A 16,085-nucleotide genomic window follows, 5' to 3' on the forward strand; every position below is an offset into this window, starting at 1 on the left:
CTTTTGCCCTACATTGTTTTGGGCTGATTAGATGCTCCTTACTGTTCCTGATCCTTTTCCTACATTAGCTCTGCCCTGAAAGAGATCATTATTCCACCTCTTTGTACCCTCAGAAGGATAATCTGAGGGTACACACCTTCCAAACCCGCGACCACTTCCAACTAGAAGGACAAGGGCAGCAGATAAATGGGAACATCACCACCTGCAAGTTCCCCTCCAAACCACTCACCGTCCTGACTTGGAAAGATATCGCTGTTCCTTCGCAGTCACTGGGTCAAAATCTTAGAATTCCCTCCCTAACGGCATTGTGGGTCAACCCACAGAACATGGACTGCAGCGATTCAAGAAGGCAGCTCACCACCACCTTCTCAAGGTGCAACTAGGGATGGGCAATAAATGTTGGACAGCCAGCGACGCCCATGTCCCACGAATGAATTTTTAAAAAATTCATTCGTGGGACATGGGAATTTTTCGTGGGACATGGGAATTTTTAAAAAATTCATTCGGGTCAACCTTAACATTGGGAAACTCAGTTGCTGTTCTTCAAATAGTGCAATGGGATCTTTGATAATCCGCTGAGAAGGCAGACAGGATCAGAGCACTCGCTCGGTACTGCAGCCTAGACTCAAGTCTATAGAGTGACGTTTGAGCCCAAACCCTACGATTCAGACAAGACTGAAACAGACTAAAAATATGATTAGAACAATATGAAAAGAGAAGGAAAACTTTCCTTTTTTTCTTTTCTGGAAAGCTCTATGATATTCAAAATTTAAACTACTCTTTATAGCAATATTTTTACTTCACCCACACATTTCCCCTGCCCATTCCTCCCTCCCTCCTCCCGGTCAGGTCTCTGCAGTTCAAATCGATGATAATCAATGCAGCTCATTTAATCTTCCAAGCTCTTCAATCGATTTATAAGCATAAAAAATCCAAATGAAGCCTTAAAATACTATTGTTCTTTCATAATGGCATCAATGTAAGAGTTCAAATAAATTCAATGACCACGTTAATGCAACATCCATAGCTGAACATTGAAAGGGTGGTCATTTGCTTAAGCCAGGCGGAATGGGCCATAAAGAACATAAGAACTAGGAGCAGGAGTGGGCCATCTGCCCCCTCGAGCCTGCTCCGCCATTCAATAAGATCATGGCTGATCTTTTCGTGGACTCAGCTCCACTTACCCACCCATTCACCCTTAATTCCTTTACTGTTCAAAAATCTATCTATCCTTGCCTTAAAAACATTCAACGAGGTTGAATCGTTCTGTGATCTATTCTATGAGTTAGCCTCAACCGCTTCACTGGGCAGGGAATTCCACAGATTAGGACAATACCAGCAATGAAGGGCACTGTGCTTTAGCAAGTGTTTGGCTTTAGGCTGGCAGTAAACCCAGGATGGTGATCTAGTTTGAAAATGGCTTTTAATGTATCCGTTATTTTGCAAGCACTTTTTTTTCAATAAGATTAGCGAGGCCTAGGTGTTTTGTTTGGAATATTTATTTTAAGAATATTTGTACTGACAGTGGACTGACTTTCCGAAAGGATACTGCAGCAAGGAAACATCACACTGTACACAACAAAGGCATCACAATCCAGCTGAAAGCAATGTTAGAAATAATATTTCTGCTTCTGCTTTGAGTTTCTTTGTAAAATGTTGTGGGAGAGAGGAGGAGGGGAGTGGAGGAGCTTGGTGTTTTTACAGATGACATATGGAGTGCATTCCTTCCTTTTCACCTTCTTGTCTCATCTCTTCTTGTATCTTTTTATTCATTTAAAGCGATGCATTATATAAATCACAGGCGAGGCAGTAGGCGACAGCACAGGAAAACACTTAGCAAATATAAGCTATAACTTTTTTTTGTTTAAAGAGTATCCAAACAGACAGAAAAATATATACAGTAAGAAAGTCCAAAAGGCTTCCTGCTGTGTGCAGGAGGCGCTGAATCAGAGTGGGCTTCTTTTGGTCGGTATGAAAGCAAACTCCTGCAGATATCAAAACAGTCCAGCTCAGCCCATCTCCGACATCTTCAGGAATGAAATGGACCATCGCTGATGCTGACCCTTCTCCCTTACGTCCTTCAACCTGCACCGAAAAAGTCACGCATTGCACCCAATCATCTATATCCTAAACCCAGTTCCCCTCCCCTCACCGCCACGCTTTGTTCCTCTTACAGATTCCAGCAATGAACCAGCCAGCATTAGAAACTGAAAAAGGAAAAAAAAAACAAGTTAAAAGAGAAATATCTGCCAATATGCTGGGGGAGGGCCTAGGTCTCCCTCTGTCATTAAGTCAGATAAGAGTTAATGGTATCAGTCGACAACGGCTTTCCAGAAGAGATGTTGGACATCCCCACCCCCTGGTACAAGGGATGATCCACCACAACTTGTTTCTAATAAGAGAAATATAGCCTCGCATCCGCAGAGGGAAACATTTCAGCAAACGGAATTCTACAGAGACGTTAAGACACAATACAGAGATCCGGCACTGGAACACAAGAGTTAACGGCAGCAGCATGTGACTGGCAGCTACCTGCAAACATGCTCAGAACAAGGCTGGTCACAACCACTCCACATTTAGTTAAAAAGAGCATTGTGATGAGCAGAGATGATTGTGGAATTCACACACCCAGACAGAGAATGGGAATGACCCCGGTGCGCACCAAAGCAAAAAAGAATCTCAAGTTTGTTAAATATTCACAGTTTGCTCTCTCTCATTCCCCGACACCGGGTTTTTAAAAAAAAAAACATTTTCCTTTCGCTGAGCCGATGCGCATTCGTCTCCCACGCTTCACTCTGATTGGCAATCAGTGTTGGGGTTTGGCTGGAGGTGGTAATTCAATGTAAACAGCCACTGCCCTGCTGTCTTTACTCGATCACCATGCAGCGAGGCAGGTGCTGCGAATAATATTTGAAAAGCTCCGGTGTGGCGCCAGGGCAGTTGGTGAGTTCCAGCTCCTCCAAGTCTTGCAACTGAATTAAGCCTGAAAGGCCAGCAGTGGTCAGCAAAGGGCACCCTAGCAAGACAAAAGAACATCATTATCACCTGGCTTAAAAATGCAAACAAGCCACTTGCATGGGAAAATATTTGATAGGATTGATTTTCATTTGATTTGATTGATTATTGTCACATGTATTAGCATACAGTGAAAAGTATTGTTTCTTGCGCGCTGTACAGACAAAGCATACCGTTCATAGAGAAGGAAACGAGAGAGTGCGGAATGTAGTGTTACAGTCAAAGAACAAAGAAAACTACAGCACAGGAACAGGCCCTTTTCGGCCCTCACAGCCTGCACCGACCATGCTGCCCGACTGAACTAAAACCCTTCCAGGGTCCATATCCCTCCATTCCCCATAGTTAGGGTGTAGGGAAAGATCAACTTAATGCAAGGTAAGTCCATTCAAAAGACTGACAGCAGCAGGGAAGAAGCTGTTCTTGCATAGAGTCATGGAGGATTGCACAGTCATAGAGGTTTACAGCATGGAAACAGGCCCTTTGGCCCAACTTGTCCTTGTGCATGCCGCCACTTTTTTTATAAGCTGGTCCTAATGGCCCATGTTTGGCCCATATCCCTCTATACCCATCTTACCCATGTAACTGTCTAAACGCTTTTTAAAAGACAAAATTGTACCCGCCTCTACACCTACCTCTGGCAGCTTGTTCCAGACACACACCACCCTCTGTGTGAAAAAATTGCCCCTCTGGACACTTTTGTATCTCTCCCCTCTCACCTTAAACCTATGCCCTCTAGTTTTAGACTCCCCGACCTTTGGGAAAAGATATTGACTATCTAGCTGATCTATGCCCCTCATTATTTTATAGACCTCTATAAGATCATCCCTAGGTCTCCTACGCGCCAGAGAAAAAAGTCCCAGTCTATCCAGCCTCTCCTTATAACACAAACCATCAAGTCCCGGTAGCATCCTGGTAAATCTTCACAGCTGAAGATGAAACTGTTAATCCCAAAAATGAGGACATTATCATCCACTCATAATCTCTTTTTTTGTGAGAGTTATGTAGCCTAGGTATAAATGGCCTCATTAAGTAACCTATTAATATAAATTAATTCAATTTTTTTCTATTTTTTCTCTTTTTATCACCATCCTTTCAGAAGCCAGTGGAATATAATACCATGGTTACTCACTGTCCCCTGATACTTCAGTTAATTGGCCATTCTTCACACTTGAGCCTACAGAAAGGCCTATTGGGGCGGCACGGTGGCACAGCGGTTAGCACTGCTGCTTCACAGCGCCAGGGACCCGGGTTCGATTCCCGGCTTGGGTCACTGTGTGTGTGAAGTCTGCTTGTTCTCCCCGTGTCTGCATGGGTTTCCTCCGGGTGCTCCGATTTCCTCCCACAGTCCAAAAGACCTGCTGTTTAGCTGCATTGGCCATGCTAAATTCTCCCTCAGTGTACCCGAACAGGTGTCGGGTGTGGCGACTAGGGGATTTTCACAGTAACTTCATTGCAGTGTTAATGTAAGCCTACTTGTGACACTAATAAATTATCCAATTCAATCCAATCAAAGTTGAATTCAGAGTCTCAGCAAGTGAGACATTCCCGATCCAAGCTGACAAGACAGGCCTCTCGCTTCATGTCTTGGGTTTGATCTACATGATCCAAGCTGGTTGGAGCAGGCGTTGCATCTCCTCCAAGGCTTGATCTCATTTGCATCTTAGCCAAAAGGCCGAGACGCCGCTTTTAAAAATTGCTTCAAATGAAGCCGCAATGTAACCTCATGACTTCAACCAAGTGCAGGATGTCGATACCACACTTGATCTTAGCCAAAAGGCTGAAACTTAACTAACTTACACCATAAGTGCACAGCCCACTATATAGATAAAGGTTTGTTGTATACCATCTGGGACCCAAACCTTAACATAGAAACATGGAAGATAGGAGCAGGAGGAGGCCATTCGGCCCTTCGAGCCTGCTCCGCCATTCATCACGATCATGGTTGATCATCCAACTCAATAGCCTAATCCTGCTTTCTCCCCATAACCTTTGATCATAGAACAGGTATTAGGCCTTTTGTTTACGCAAATCGGGTGCGCAACATTTGTCTCAAGCCCCCATTAAAGTGTTTTGGTCACTGAGTTGAAGCAGGGATCATTAACGGAACCACTGGAACTTACAGGCAGGTTTTTTATACTTGGATAATTTGAATACAGGAGATGCATGTGTGTTACTTGGGTTCCACTTAACTCTCTTGATCGCAGGCAAACACCACTTGCCTTCTCCCACTTCCTGCCACCACCTTGTCCCACTGCCACTTCTAGACTCGGCATTCTGCCTCGGACAATGTTCAAATTCGTTTACCTTTGTTCTTCCAGGGACCTACTCGCTGCCTCCGTGGCCACCTCCGGTGACCGCAGTTTGCTAATGGTACAGAAATTGGGACAGTGGGCCATTCGGGGCAGTCCTGCCACCAGCCTCATCACATCTGTACAGTATTTGCTGACTTGGAGCATGCCATGATTCAGCAGCTGTTCCTTACGTGCGCTGTGCATCTCAACAGCTGCAAGCCTTTCAAACTCACTGTCTCTGCTTCCCCCTCCCTCCTCCCCCTCAGGCGTGCTGTGCTGTTTTGGTGTTTGGGAAGGATGTAGCACATGACGGTGATTCCTCAAGAAAGATGTCCTCCTGAGGCTTTCTCTTCAGCAGCTTGCTGATCAGGTTCGCCCAGATTTATTTCTCGAAGGAAGAAGAGTAAAATAGAGTTAAGATGGCTTTAAGAGGCTGATTATTTTTCATTCGTTTGTGGGACATGGGCGTCGCTGGCTGGCCAGCATTTATTGCCCATCCCTAGTTGCCCTTGAGAAGGTGGTGGTGAGCTGCCTTCTTGAATCGCTGCAGTCCACGTGCTGTGGGTTGACCCACAATGCCGTTAGGGAGGGAATTCCAGGATTTTATCCCAGCGACTGCGAAGGAACGGTCGATACATTTCCAAGTCAGGATGGTGAGTGGCTTGGAGGGGAACTCGCAGGTGGTGGTGTTCTCATTTATCTGCTGCATTTGTCCTTCTAGATGGAAGTGGTCATGGGGTTAGAAGGTGCTGTCTAAGGATCTTTGGAAAATTGCTGCAGTGCATCTTGTAGATATTACACACTGCTGCTACTGAGCGTCGGTGGTGGAGGGATTGAATGTTTGTAGGTGTGGTGCCAATCAAGCGGGCTGCTTTGTCAGGGATGGTGCCAAGCTTCTTGAGTGTTGTTGGAGCTGCACCCATCCAGGCAAGTGGGGAGTATTCCATCACACTCCTGACTTGTGCCTTGTAGATGGTGGATAGGCTTTGGAGAGTCAGGGGGTGAGTTACTCGCCGCAGTATTCCTAGCCTTTGACCTGCTCTGGTAGCCACTGTGTTTATGTGGTGAGTTCAGTTGAGTTTCTGGTCAATAGTAACTCCAAGGATGTTGACAGTGGGGGATTCAATGATGGTTATACCATTGAATGTCAAAGGGCGGTGGTTAGAGTGTCTCTTATTAATGATGGTCATTGCCTGGCATTTGTGTGGCATGAATGTTACTTGCCACTTGTCAAACCAAGTCTGTATATTGTTGCATTTGAACATGGACTGTTTCAGTATCCGAGGAGTCGCGAATGGTGCTGAACATTGTGCAATCATCGGTCAACATCCCCACTTCTGACCTTATGATGGAAGAAAGGTCATTGATGAAGCAGCTGAAGATTGTTGGGCCTCGGACACTACCCTGAGGGACTCCTGCAGAGATGTCCTGGAGCTGAGATGACTGACCCTCCACAAGCACAACCATCTTCCTATGTACCTGGTATGACTCCAGAGATACAAAGCTTGACTGTGTGTGGTGAACCATTGTTGGTTCCCACCAGGTAGTGCTGAGCCATGGTCTGGCCAGTACTATGAGTCTGTAGATATGTTACTGTTAGGGTTAGGGTTGGGCTGTTCTACCTGTTAATATAGTCCTATGGTACACCCCAGTTGGCTCCGCCTCCTAGGAGAGGTATAAAGATCACTGCTCTGCCTGGTGACCCTTTAGTCTGGGATCGTATACTGTATATAGTAGCTCTGTTATTGTTGACAATAAAAGCCTTTATTTCCCGAGTACATCCTGCCTCTCGTGTGTTATATCGCGCATCACTGTGCTGATTCACCTTTTACTGTTGTTTGAAAGTGCGGTTGCTTGAGAAGAGGCTCGTGTATTAAACAATCACTCTCTACTGAAAGGAGTCTTCACAGTAAGAAGTTTAACAACACCAGGTTAAAGTCCAACAGGTTTATTTGGTAGCAAAAGCCACACAAGCTTTCGAAGCTCTAAGCCCCTTCTTCAGGTGAGTGGGAATTCTGTTCACAAACAGAGCTTATAAAGACACAGACTCAATTTACATGAATAATGGTTGGAATGCGAATACTTACAACTAATCAAGTCTTTAAGAAACAAAACAATGGGAGTGGAGAGAGCATCAAGACAGGCTAAAAAGATGTGTATTGTCTCCAAACAAGACAGCCAGTGAAACTCTGCAGGTCCACGCAACTGTGGGAGTTACAAATAGTGTGACATGAACCCAATATCCCGGTTGAGGCCGTCCTCGTGTGTGCGGAACTTGGCTATCAGTTTCTGCTCAGCGACTCTGCGCTGTCGTGTGTCGCGAAGGCCGCCTTGGAGAACGCTTACCCGAATATCAGAGGCCGAATGCCCGTGACCGCTGAAGTGCTCCCCAACAGGAAGAGAACAGTCTTGCCTGGTGATTGTCGAGCAGTGTTCATTCATCTGTTGTCGCAGCGTCTGCATAGTTTCCCCAATGTACCATGCCTCGGGACATCCTTTCTTGCAGCGTATCAGGTAGACAACGTTAGCCGAGTTGCAAGAGTATGTACCGTGTACCTGGTGGATGGTGTTCTCACGTGAGATGATGGCATCTGTGTCGATGATCCGGCACGTCTTGCAGAGGTTGCTGTGGCAGGGTTGTGTGGTGTCGTGGTCACTGTTCTCCTGAAGGCTGGGTAGTTTGCTGCGGACAATGGTCTGTTTGAGGTTGTGCAGTTGTTTGAAGGCAAGAAGTGGGGGTGTGGGGATGGCCTTGGCGAGATGTTCGTCTTCATCAATGACATGTTGAAGGCTCTGGAGGAGATGCCGTAGCTTCTCCGCTCCGGGGAAGTACTGGACAACGAAGGGTACTCTGTCCACTGTGTCCCGTGTTTGTCTTCTGAGGAGGTCGGTGCGGTTTTCTCCACTCCCATTGTTTTGTTTCTTAAAGACTTGATTAGTTGTAAGTATTCGCATTCCATCCATTATTCATGTAAATTGAGTCTGTGTCTTTATAAGCTCTGTTTGTGAACAGAATTCCCACTCACCTGAAGAAGGGGCTCAGAGCTTCGAAAGCTTGTGCGGCTTTTGCTACCAAATAAACCTGTTGGACTTTAACCTGGTGTTGTTAAACTTCTTACTGTGTTTACCCCAGTCCAACGCCGGCATCTCCACGAAAGTAGTCTTGCCAGTCTTGCCATCTCCAAAGCTGTCACTCTTGCTGTGCCCCAGATTTCTGTTGCCTCCTGCTTCATTTGGATGAGGGCCACAATAACAGGTGTCCCTCCACTGCTCGTATCTCTTTACCTTCTGTCGTGTCCTGTCTGCTCCTGCAGCTACCCAGAAGGAAAGTTTGATGTTTCTGCATGTAATGCATAAACTGACTTGGGCGGCACAGTGGCACAGTGGTTAGCACTGCTGCCTCACAGCGCCAGGGACCCGGGTTCGATTCCAGCTTGGGTCACTGTCTGTGTGGAGTTTGCACATTCTCCCCACGTCTGCGTTGGTTTCCTTCGGGTGCTCCGGTTTCCTCCCACAATCCAAAGATGTGCAGGTTAGATGGATTGGCCGTGCTAAATTCCCCTTAGTATCTCAAGATGTGTAGATTTGGGGATTAGCAGGGTAAATACATGGGGTTACAGGGATAGGGCCTGGGTACATTAAAAAGGTGGGGTCGGTGTAGACTCAATGGGCCAAATGGCCTCCTTCTGGACTGCAGGGATTCTATATGTACCACAGTAACAAAGATGGGAAGAGGATTAAGATTGCTGCTAGGAGATTGGGAAGGTGTAATTAATCTTTGGAGGCAGAAGCCCCTTCACCAAAATCCCTTTATTTACAATTCCAACAGCGGTACACAGAGTGCTATCAGTCAGCAGTCTACCTTTGGGAGCGCCAGAGGAACTGACACTCCCAGTTGAATACAAGGAGAAGACTCACTGATTGGCCCTCCCTCCTTAATCAGGGAGTTCATATCCCAGTAGGCCAACCTCAGTGGCCTGATTGAAGTCATTACAGAAGGTTTGGAGTGGGAAGTAAATGGGTTGAACATGAACTGACAAAGGACTCATGAGGGGAGTTGGTATTTGATGTGAGTGGAAGCAGTAGAGGCAGCAGTGATCCCAACTCCAGGGAAAGGTGAGAGCGAAAGGAGGTGCCTTGTGTTTGCTTCTGAGGGATGGGTTGTAGGAGTGATCACTGCTGCTGCAAGTGCTGGAGGAGAGTGACTGTAAGTAGGGGTAAGAGATGTTTAAACGAGTGGCTGGACTGACCTTTGCTGTACTTGTGAGATCATTAAATATCTTAAAGGATAGTACCCAAGTCTCTGTGATGAAGTCCTTGCGATGGATCTGATCTGTGATTTCTAGCTGCACTTTCCTCACCATTGTCGGGCACTTTCTTCCCATGTTGTTGTGAGACCCTTCCTGTCTTCACCTCAGTTAATAACATCTTTAGGGAGGCACCTGAAACTCAGAGCTGCCTTTTCCCTCCATGCTTGTTATTTGAAAGTTCCAACAAATGCACAGTTCAAAATCTTGATCTTGATATATAATGATACCACCTTTTAGGTGAGTCATTCCTCACTGATTGGCCCTCTAAGGAATGACTCACTGATTGGCCCACTAAGGAATGACTTACCCATTCTTGATAGTTATGGAATCAGGAATTCATATTCTTCTTATGCTATGCCTGTTTTCCAAATTGTAGTTACCTATTTTTTATCCATTCATGGGACGTGGGCATTGCTGGTTGGCCAGTACTTATTGCCCATCCCTAGTTGCCTGAGGGCAGTTGAGAGTCAACCACATTGCTGTGGCTCTGGAGTCACATGCAGGCCAGACCGGGTAAGGACGGCAGATTTCCTTCTCTAAAGGGACATTAGTGAACCAGATGGGGTTTTTCCAACAATCGGCAATGATTTCATGGTCATCAGTAGATTCTTAATTCCAGATTTTTAAAATTGAATTCAAATTCCACCATCTGCTGTGGCGGGATTCGAATCCGGGTCCCACCGTGAGTTTCTGAATTTATAGTCTAGTGATAATACCACCAGGCCATCGCCTCCCCCTGTAGAAGCAGAGCGAGGTGTGCTCTGTAATATACTCTGAATGTGACCTAGTGGTTTATTGTTTCACACTCTCATCCCTCAAGTGGAGCATATGAATATCCTTGTATATTTTTTTGATTATGAAGTAGGTCACCTGAATAGAAATTTGGGGAAAAGCCCCTTCCACTAAATTGCCAGATATTGCAGTGGTTAATAAAACTAAGATTAATCACCTGCTAATGAAAGTAATCGTAAGCTCCTCATTCCGAAAAGATGTTGTAAACCAAAATCTTGTACCTGTGGAAAGAAGGATATGAATAAGTTATTCACAAAGATATTATTTCATAAATATGAATTGCATCGGCGTCTATTGGTATGGGGTAAGAATGAGGTAACATGAGGAATGTGCAGATAATGTCAGGAAGCTCATTTCGCAAGAGTACATTCAACAAGAAAACTGACAACACTCCCTGATATTTCCCGTATCCTATCTGGTGGTGTCGCATCATAAGATGGTTTCCAATCCATCAACTCTCCTGCAGGTTTGCAGTAAATAAGATATTTTGCATGGGTGTTTATTTTTATCTTATTTTTATTCATTCATAGAATCATGGAATCATCGAATCCCTACAGTGCAGAAGGAGGCCATTCAGCCCATCGAGTCTGCACCGACCTCAATCCCACCCAGCCCCTATCCCTGAAACCCCACATATTTAGATCATAGATCATAGAAACCCTACAGTACAGGAAGAGGCCATTCAGCCCATCGAGTCTGCACCGACCACAATCCCACCCAGGCCCTACCCCCATATCCTACCCACTAATCCCTCTAACCTACGCATCCCAGGACACTAAGGGCAATTTTTTAGCATGGCCAATCAACCTAACCCGCACATCTTTGGACTGTGGGAGGAAACCGGAGCACCCGGAGGAAACCCACGCAGACACGAGGAGAACGCGCAAACTCCACACAGACAGTGACCCAAGCTGGGAATCGAACCCAGGTCCCTGGTGCTGAGAGGCAGCAGTGCTGCCCACTGTGCCACCGTGCTGCCCACTGTGCCACCGTGCTGCCCACTGTGCCACCGTGCCGCCCACTGTGCCACCGTGCCGCCCCATGGGATATGGGTGTCGCTGGCTGGCCAGCATTTATTGCCCATCCCTGGTTCATCTAAATCCAGATGTTTGGAAACAGCCTTTATTTATGGAGCAACATTTCTGCAAGTTCTTTCTTTCAATACCTGCCTATGTTGGTATTATACTGGCTGCCTGCTTTTCCCAACACTGTTTACAAGGCAAATGTACTGCGCACATGAAGTTACTGAAAACTCTGTGCTTACATTGATTCTGTCGGTATGCACTTTGCTTATTATTGAATCTATCAACTTGGAAATTATCTGTATTAATACTCCCACTCTCAATGTTGTACCTTTTAATATTGTTATCACCTATCTTTATTAACACAAGTACTAGGCGCACTGCCAACAGCATTGTATTATATATTTGTACATGTCTTTCGTCGTGAACATGGTATATTAATCACATCGCAGATCATTAATTCCGACAGTGCTTAGTCTTACTATGGTATACAAATTGACTTTCTATGGCTTTTCTATTAGTTACCATTATATGAAAATAACTGAATGTGTGAATATCGTAATACTCACCTGACAACACCATCTCAGGTACAGACTGCGCAGGGAAGACATTGTAGAGAGATAGCCAAGTCCAGTGTCAGTGATCCGCACGCATCTACAATGTCAATGGTATGTGGAATGATTAGAAGGGGTGAAGGAAACAAACATAGCAGCAGCATTCAAGTAAGATTAACAAGGAACTATAGTTAAGTATGATTGACAACTAGCCACTGTCAAATCAGATCATTATCCAAATGGAATTGAATGGTTTTCAATATTCAGAAGTACTGCGACATGTAGAATTCAACTTGATTCAGTTGAGAGGAAAGTGCAAGACTTATATTAATCAAGTGATTATTAAAAACAGTAAGCAATAAGCCTGACAGAATTGCACAATAAGCATTCTGTTCGCATGTCACTTGCAATAAAATAAAATGTGGCAAGAAAGATTAAATGGTTCTTCGATATTAACATTCTGGGCATTGTCGAACTGCTCTGTCTGGACCCTGCCACTGGATTGCGGATGCATAATTGAAATAAAATCGAGTAGAAAGGATTTTTATTTATTCGTCACAAGGAAGGTTTACATTCACACTGCACTGAAGTTACTGTGAAATTCCCCTAGTCGCCACACTCCAGCCCCTGTTCGGGTAACACTGAGAAAGAATTTAGCACGGCCAATGCACCCTAACCAGCACGTCTTTCAGACTGTGGGAGGAAACCGGAGCACCCGGAGGAAACCCACGCAGGCACGGGGAGAACGTGCAAACTCCGCACAGATAGTGACCCAGGGTGGGAATCAAACCCGGGTCCCTGGCGTTGTGAGGCAGCAGTGCTGCCCACTGTGCCACCGTGAGTAGCCCTTCCATCTAAAAACCAATGCCGTATCATTCTGCAGTCTGACAGGAGCGACACGCTTTTCCCATGATACTAAGCAGGGAGGTGCCTCAATGTTTCTTGCAATCGCTGCAGTCGCCCTTGTTCGCCCAGTCGCAATCATCCAGCGAAATGGAGAGCATTCCATTGCGCACCTGATTTGTGCCCTGTAGATGGTGGACAGGCCTTAAGGATTCAGAGGTGAGTTACTCACCCCAGAATTGTGAGCCCCTGACCTTTACTGCGTGCAAACAATTTAATCTCCAGACGAGAGGCGGCACGGTAGCGCAGTGGTTAGCACTGCTGCTTCACAGCTCCAGGGTCCCGGGTTCGATTCCCGGCTCGGGTCACTGTCTATGTGGAGTTTGCGCATTCTCCTTGTGTCTGCGTGGGTTTCCTCCGGGTGCTCCGGTTTCCTCCCACAGTCCAAAAGATGTGCGGGTTAGGTTGATTGGCCTGGTTAAAAATTGCCCCTTAGAGTCCTGGGATGCGTAGGTTAGAGGGATTAGCGGGTAAAAAAAAGGGATTAGCGGGTAGGGCCTGGGTGGGATTGTGGTCGGTGCAGACTCGATGGGCCGAATGGCCTCCTTCTGCACTGTAGGGTTTCTATGATTTCTATGATTTCTATGATGAGAGGACCACACTTGCGGCAGAAAACAAGCAATTATTCATAGAATCCCTACAATGCAGGAGGAGGCCATTCAGCCCATCACATCTGCACCGACCACAATCCCACCCAGATCCTATCCCCATAACCCCACACGTTTACCCTGCTAATTCTCCTGACTCTAGCGTCAATTTAGCTTGGCCAATCCATCTAACCTGCACATCTTTGGACTGTGGGAGGAAACCGGTGCGTCCGGAGGAAACCCACGCAGACACGGGGAGAATGTGCAAACTCAACGCAGACTGTGACCCGAGGCCGGAATTGAACCCGGGTCGTTGGCGCTGTGGGTCAGCAGTGCTAACCACTGTGCCACCATGTCACCCTTAGAAAATCAGAAATGATTCAGGGCAATGGTTTGAGTCAGGTATCACCAAGCAACAAGGTGGATTGCAGTCCTTCTCAATACAATGAAGCAGTGTTTATTCACCAATGCCATCCATAGTGAACCAACATGAGTGACTCATGCCCAATGCATGAGATTCGCAAGCCCTTTCATCATTTTTTCCTCTTTCCTCCATCTGTTCAGTTTCCATTTACAAATGATTGTGTTTTTAAGATCCCGCGTTAAAGCCATTGTACACACGCAAGCAAGATACTATGAATGCTACGAATGTGAAACCGAGACACTCCACAGATGGTGAGAGAAGCAGAGTTAATGTTTCAGGTTGATGATCAATTCTGAAACTCCTTCTCTTTCCCACAGATATTGTCTGCGTTTCCAGCAATTGAACTGAGAATCGTTGTTCAACATCAGTGACAAGTTTCCTATCCAGCAAAACAGAAAATAAGAACCAATATATTTGTGGCGGGACTTCCGGTGGCAGATGGCGATGTTGGGGGAGGGCAGAAACTGGTTGATTCCTGTGGCTGCCAGAGCGCAATGTTTGCGATGACATGAGGGAGAAGGACTAATCTGGGGCATGTGAGTGGCAGGAGTTTGAAGGCCCTGAGGGTTTACGAAGGAGCTTGGAAGGGAATTGGAAATCCTTTGATTTGATTTGATTTATTATTGTCACATGTATTGGGATACAGTGAAAAGTATTCACTGACACAAACCATTGCCCTGAATCTTTTCTGATTTTCTAAGGGTGACATGGTGGCACAGTGGTTAGCATTGCTGACCCACAGACAAAGCATACCGTTCATAGAGAAGGAAAGGAGAGGGTTCAGAATGTAGTGTTACAGTTGTAACTAGAGTGCAGAGAAAGATCAACTTAACACGAGGTAGGAATAGTGCATTGTGAGAGAGTTTAAGAGTTAGAATATAGTTTTAGAAGTATAGAATGAGAATAAAAGATAGAATTAGAGGGCATGTTGGGCACAGCTCGCAAGAAGTCGTCACACTCCAGCGCCATCTTGTGTAAGGCCACCACATTAAATATTTCCTTCAAGGAATACCTTCCAATGCAAAGGAATTTCCTTTTGGTCAAATTGGCAAAGCTCCCAGAAAATAAATGCTGTTTCATATTTGCAAGGGGTTGGGGGGTACAGTATAAATGTTGCATTGATTTTTAGATTTGAGAATAGTTACCTGGCAGAGATGACCTCAGGATATCAACAGAGTTCGATGAGAAAGCAACAGGAGGAAGTTGTTATTCTATATTTACTATTTCAGAATCAGTTGGAAATCCCCTGAAGATAAAAGCTGAAAATCTAGTCAGTGAATCGGAGAAATAACACTTTCATATTCACTCATTAAATTCCTCCAACTCTTCATCAGATAACTTGATTTTTTTTAAATTATTGATTCGTGGGACACGGGCGTCGCTGGCTGGCAATTATTGCCCATCCCTAGTTGCCCTTGAGAATGGGATGGTGAGCCACCTTCTTGCAGTCCACGTGCTGTGGGTTGACCCACAATGCCGTTAGGGAGGGAATTCCAGGATTTTGACCCAGCGACTGCGAAGAAACGGCGATATATTTCCAAGTCAGGACGGGGAGCGGCTTGGAGGGGGACTTGCAGGTGGTGGTGTTCCCATGGATCCATGTGTTCCCATGTATTTGTTCCAAGGGAAGCCACTAGGTGCGAGGCCCATAACTTCCCTTTATTTATCCTTCCTCTTACTTGCTGGTGATTGGTGGTATCTTCTTAAAAACAATTCCTGATTAATTCTAGTCAAACCAACTGGAGGCACCCGAGTCTGAGAGGCCTCAGGAGAGATCGAGTGAGAGAATAGGGCCGCGGCCAGGTGCTGGGCAACAGAACAAGCCTGAAAAGCCTCATCAGTGACTGCATTGAGGAACCGAGGCCCTGCATAAGACAGAAACCTGGAGCCATCAGCAGTGAATGTTCTCTGTAAATAGTTTCTTTCTTGCAGTCTGTATGTTTAAATCACACGTTTCATCTGTTTAACTGTACAACTAAATTTTATACAGTTACAGGGAGTTTGTGGGTGTTTTATAAATGATATGTGGCCAAACGGGCCATCTAAGATGGCGATTTACAAAGCATGCTGGGACAGTTGGCCAAATACAGAAACAGACAGGCTGTAGCCTTAAATGACAAAGATAACCAGGTTGCAGCTCCAAACTACAGAATACACGGGAAATAGGCCATCCCAAAGGCAATGGAC

The 16,085-nt window shown here is 45.7% G+C and overlaps 1 protein-coding gene across 1 annotated transcript in view; it reads right to left on the reverse strand.

The window, feature by feature from the left end:
- Window positions 1-2,867: 2,867 nt before the first annotated feature.
- Window positions 2,868-16,085, reverse strand: part of fbxl16 (F-box and leucine-rich repeat protein 16) — a 138,804-nt gene continuing 125,586 nt past the window's right edge. The window contains exons 3-5 of the mRNA XM_078240829.1: window positions 12,000-12,084; window positions 10,566-10,629; window positions 2,868-3,016 (exon numbers count right to left, since the gene is read on the reverse strand). Of these exons, the coding sequence (XP_078096955.1) occupies window positions 2,868-3,016; window positions 10,566-10,629; window positions 12,000-12,084 (298 nt within the window). The remainder of the gene's footprint in view (window positions 3,017-10,565; window positions 10,630-11,999; window positions 12,085-16,085) is intronic.

Source organism: Mustelus asterias, chromosome 23, assembly GCF_964213995.1.
Source record: "Mustelus asterias chromosome 23, sMusAst1.hap1.1, whole genome shotgun sequence".
Classification (NCBI taxonomy): domain Eukaryota; kingdom Metazoa; phylum Chordata; class Chondrichthyes; order Carcharhiniformes; family Triakidae; genus Mustelus; species Mustelus asterias.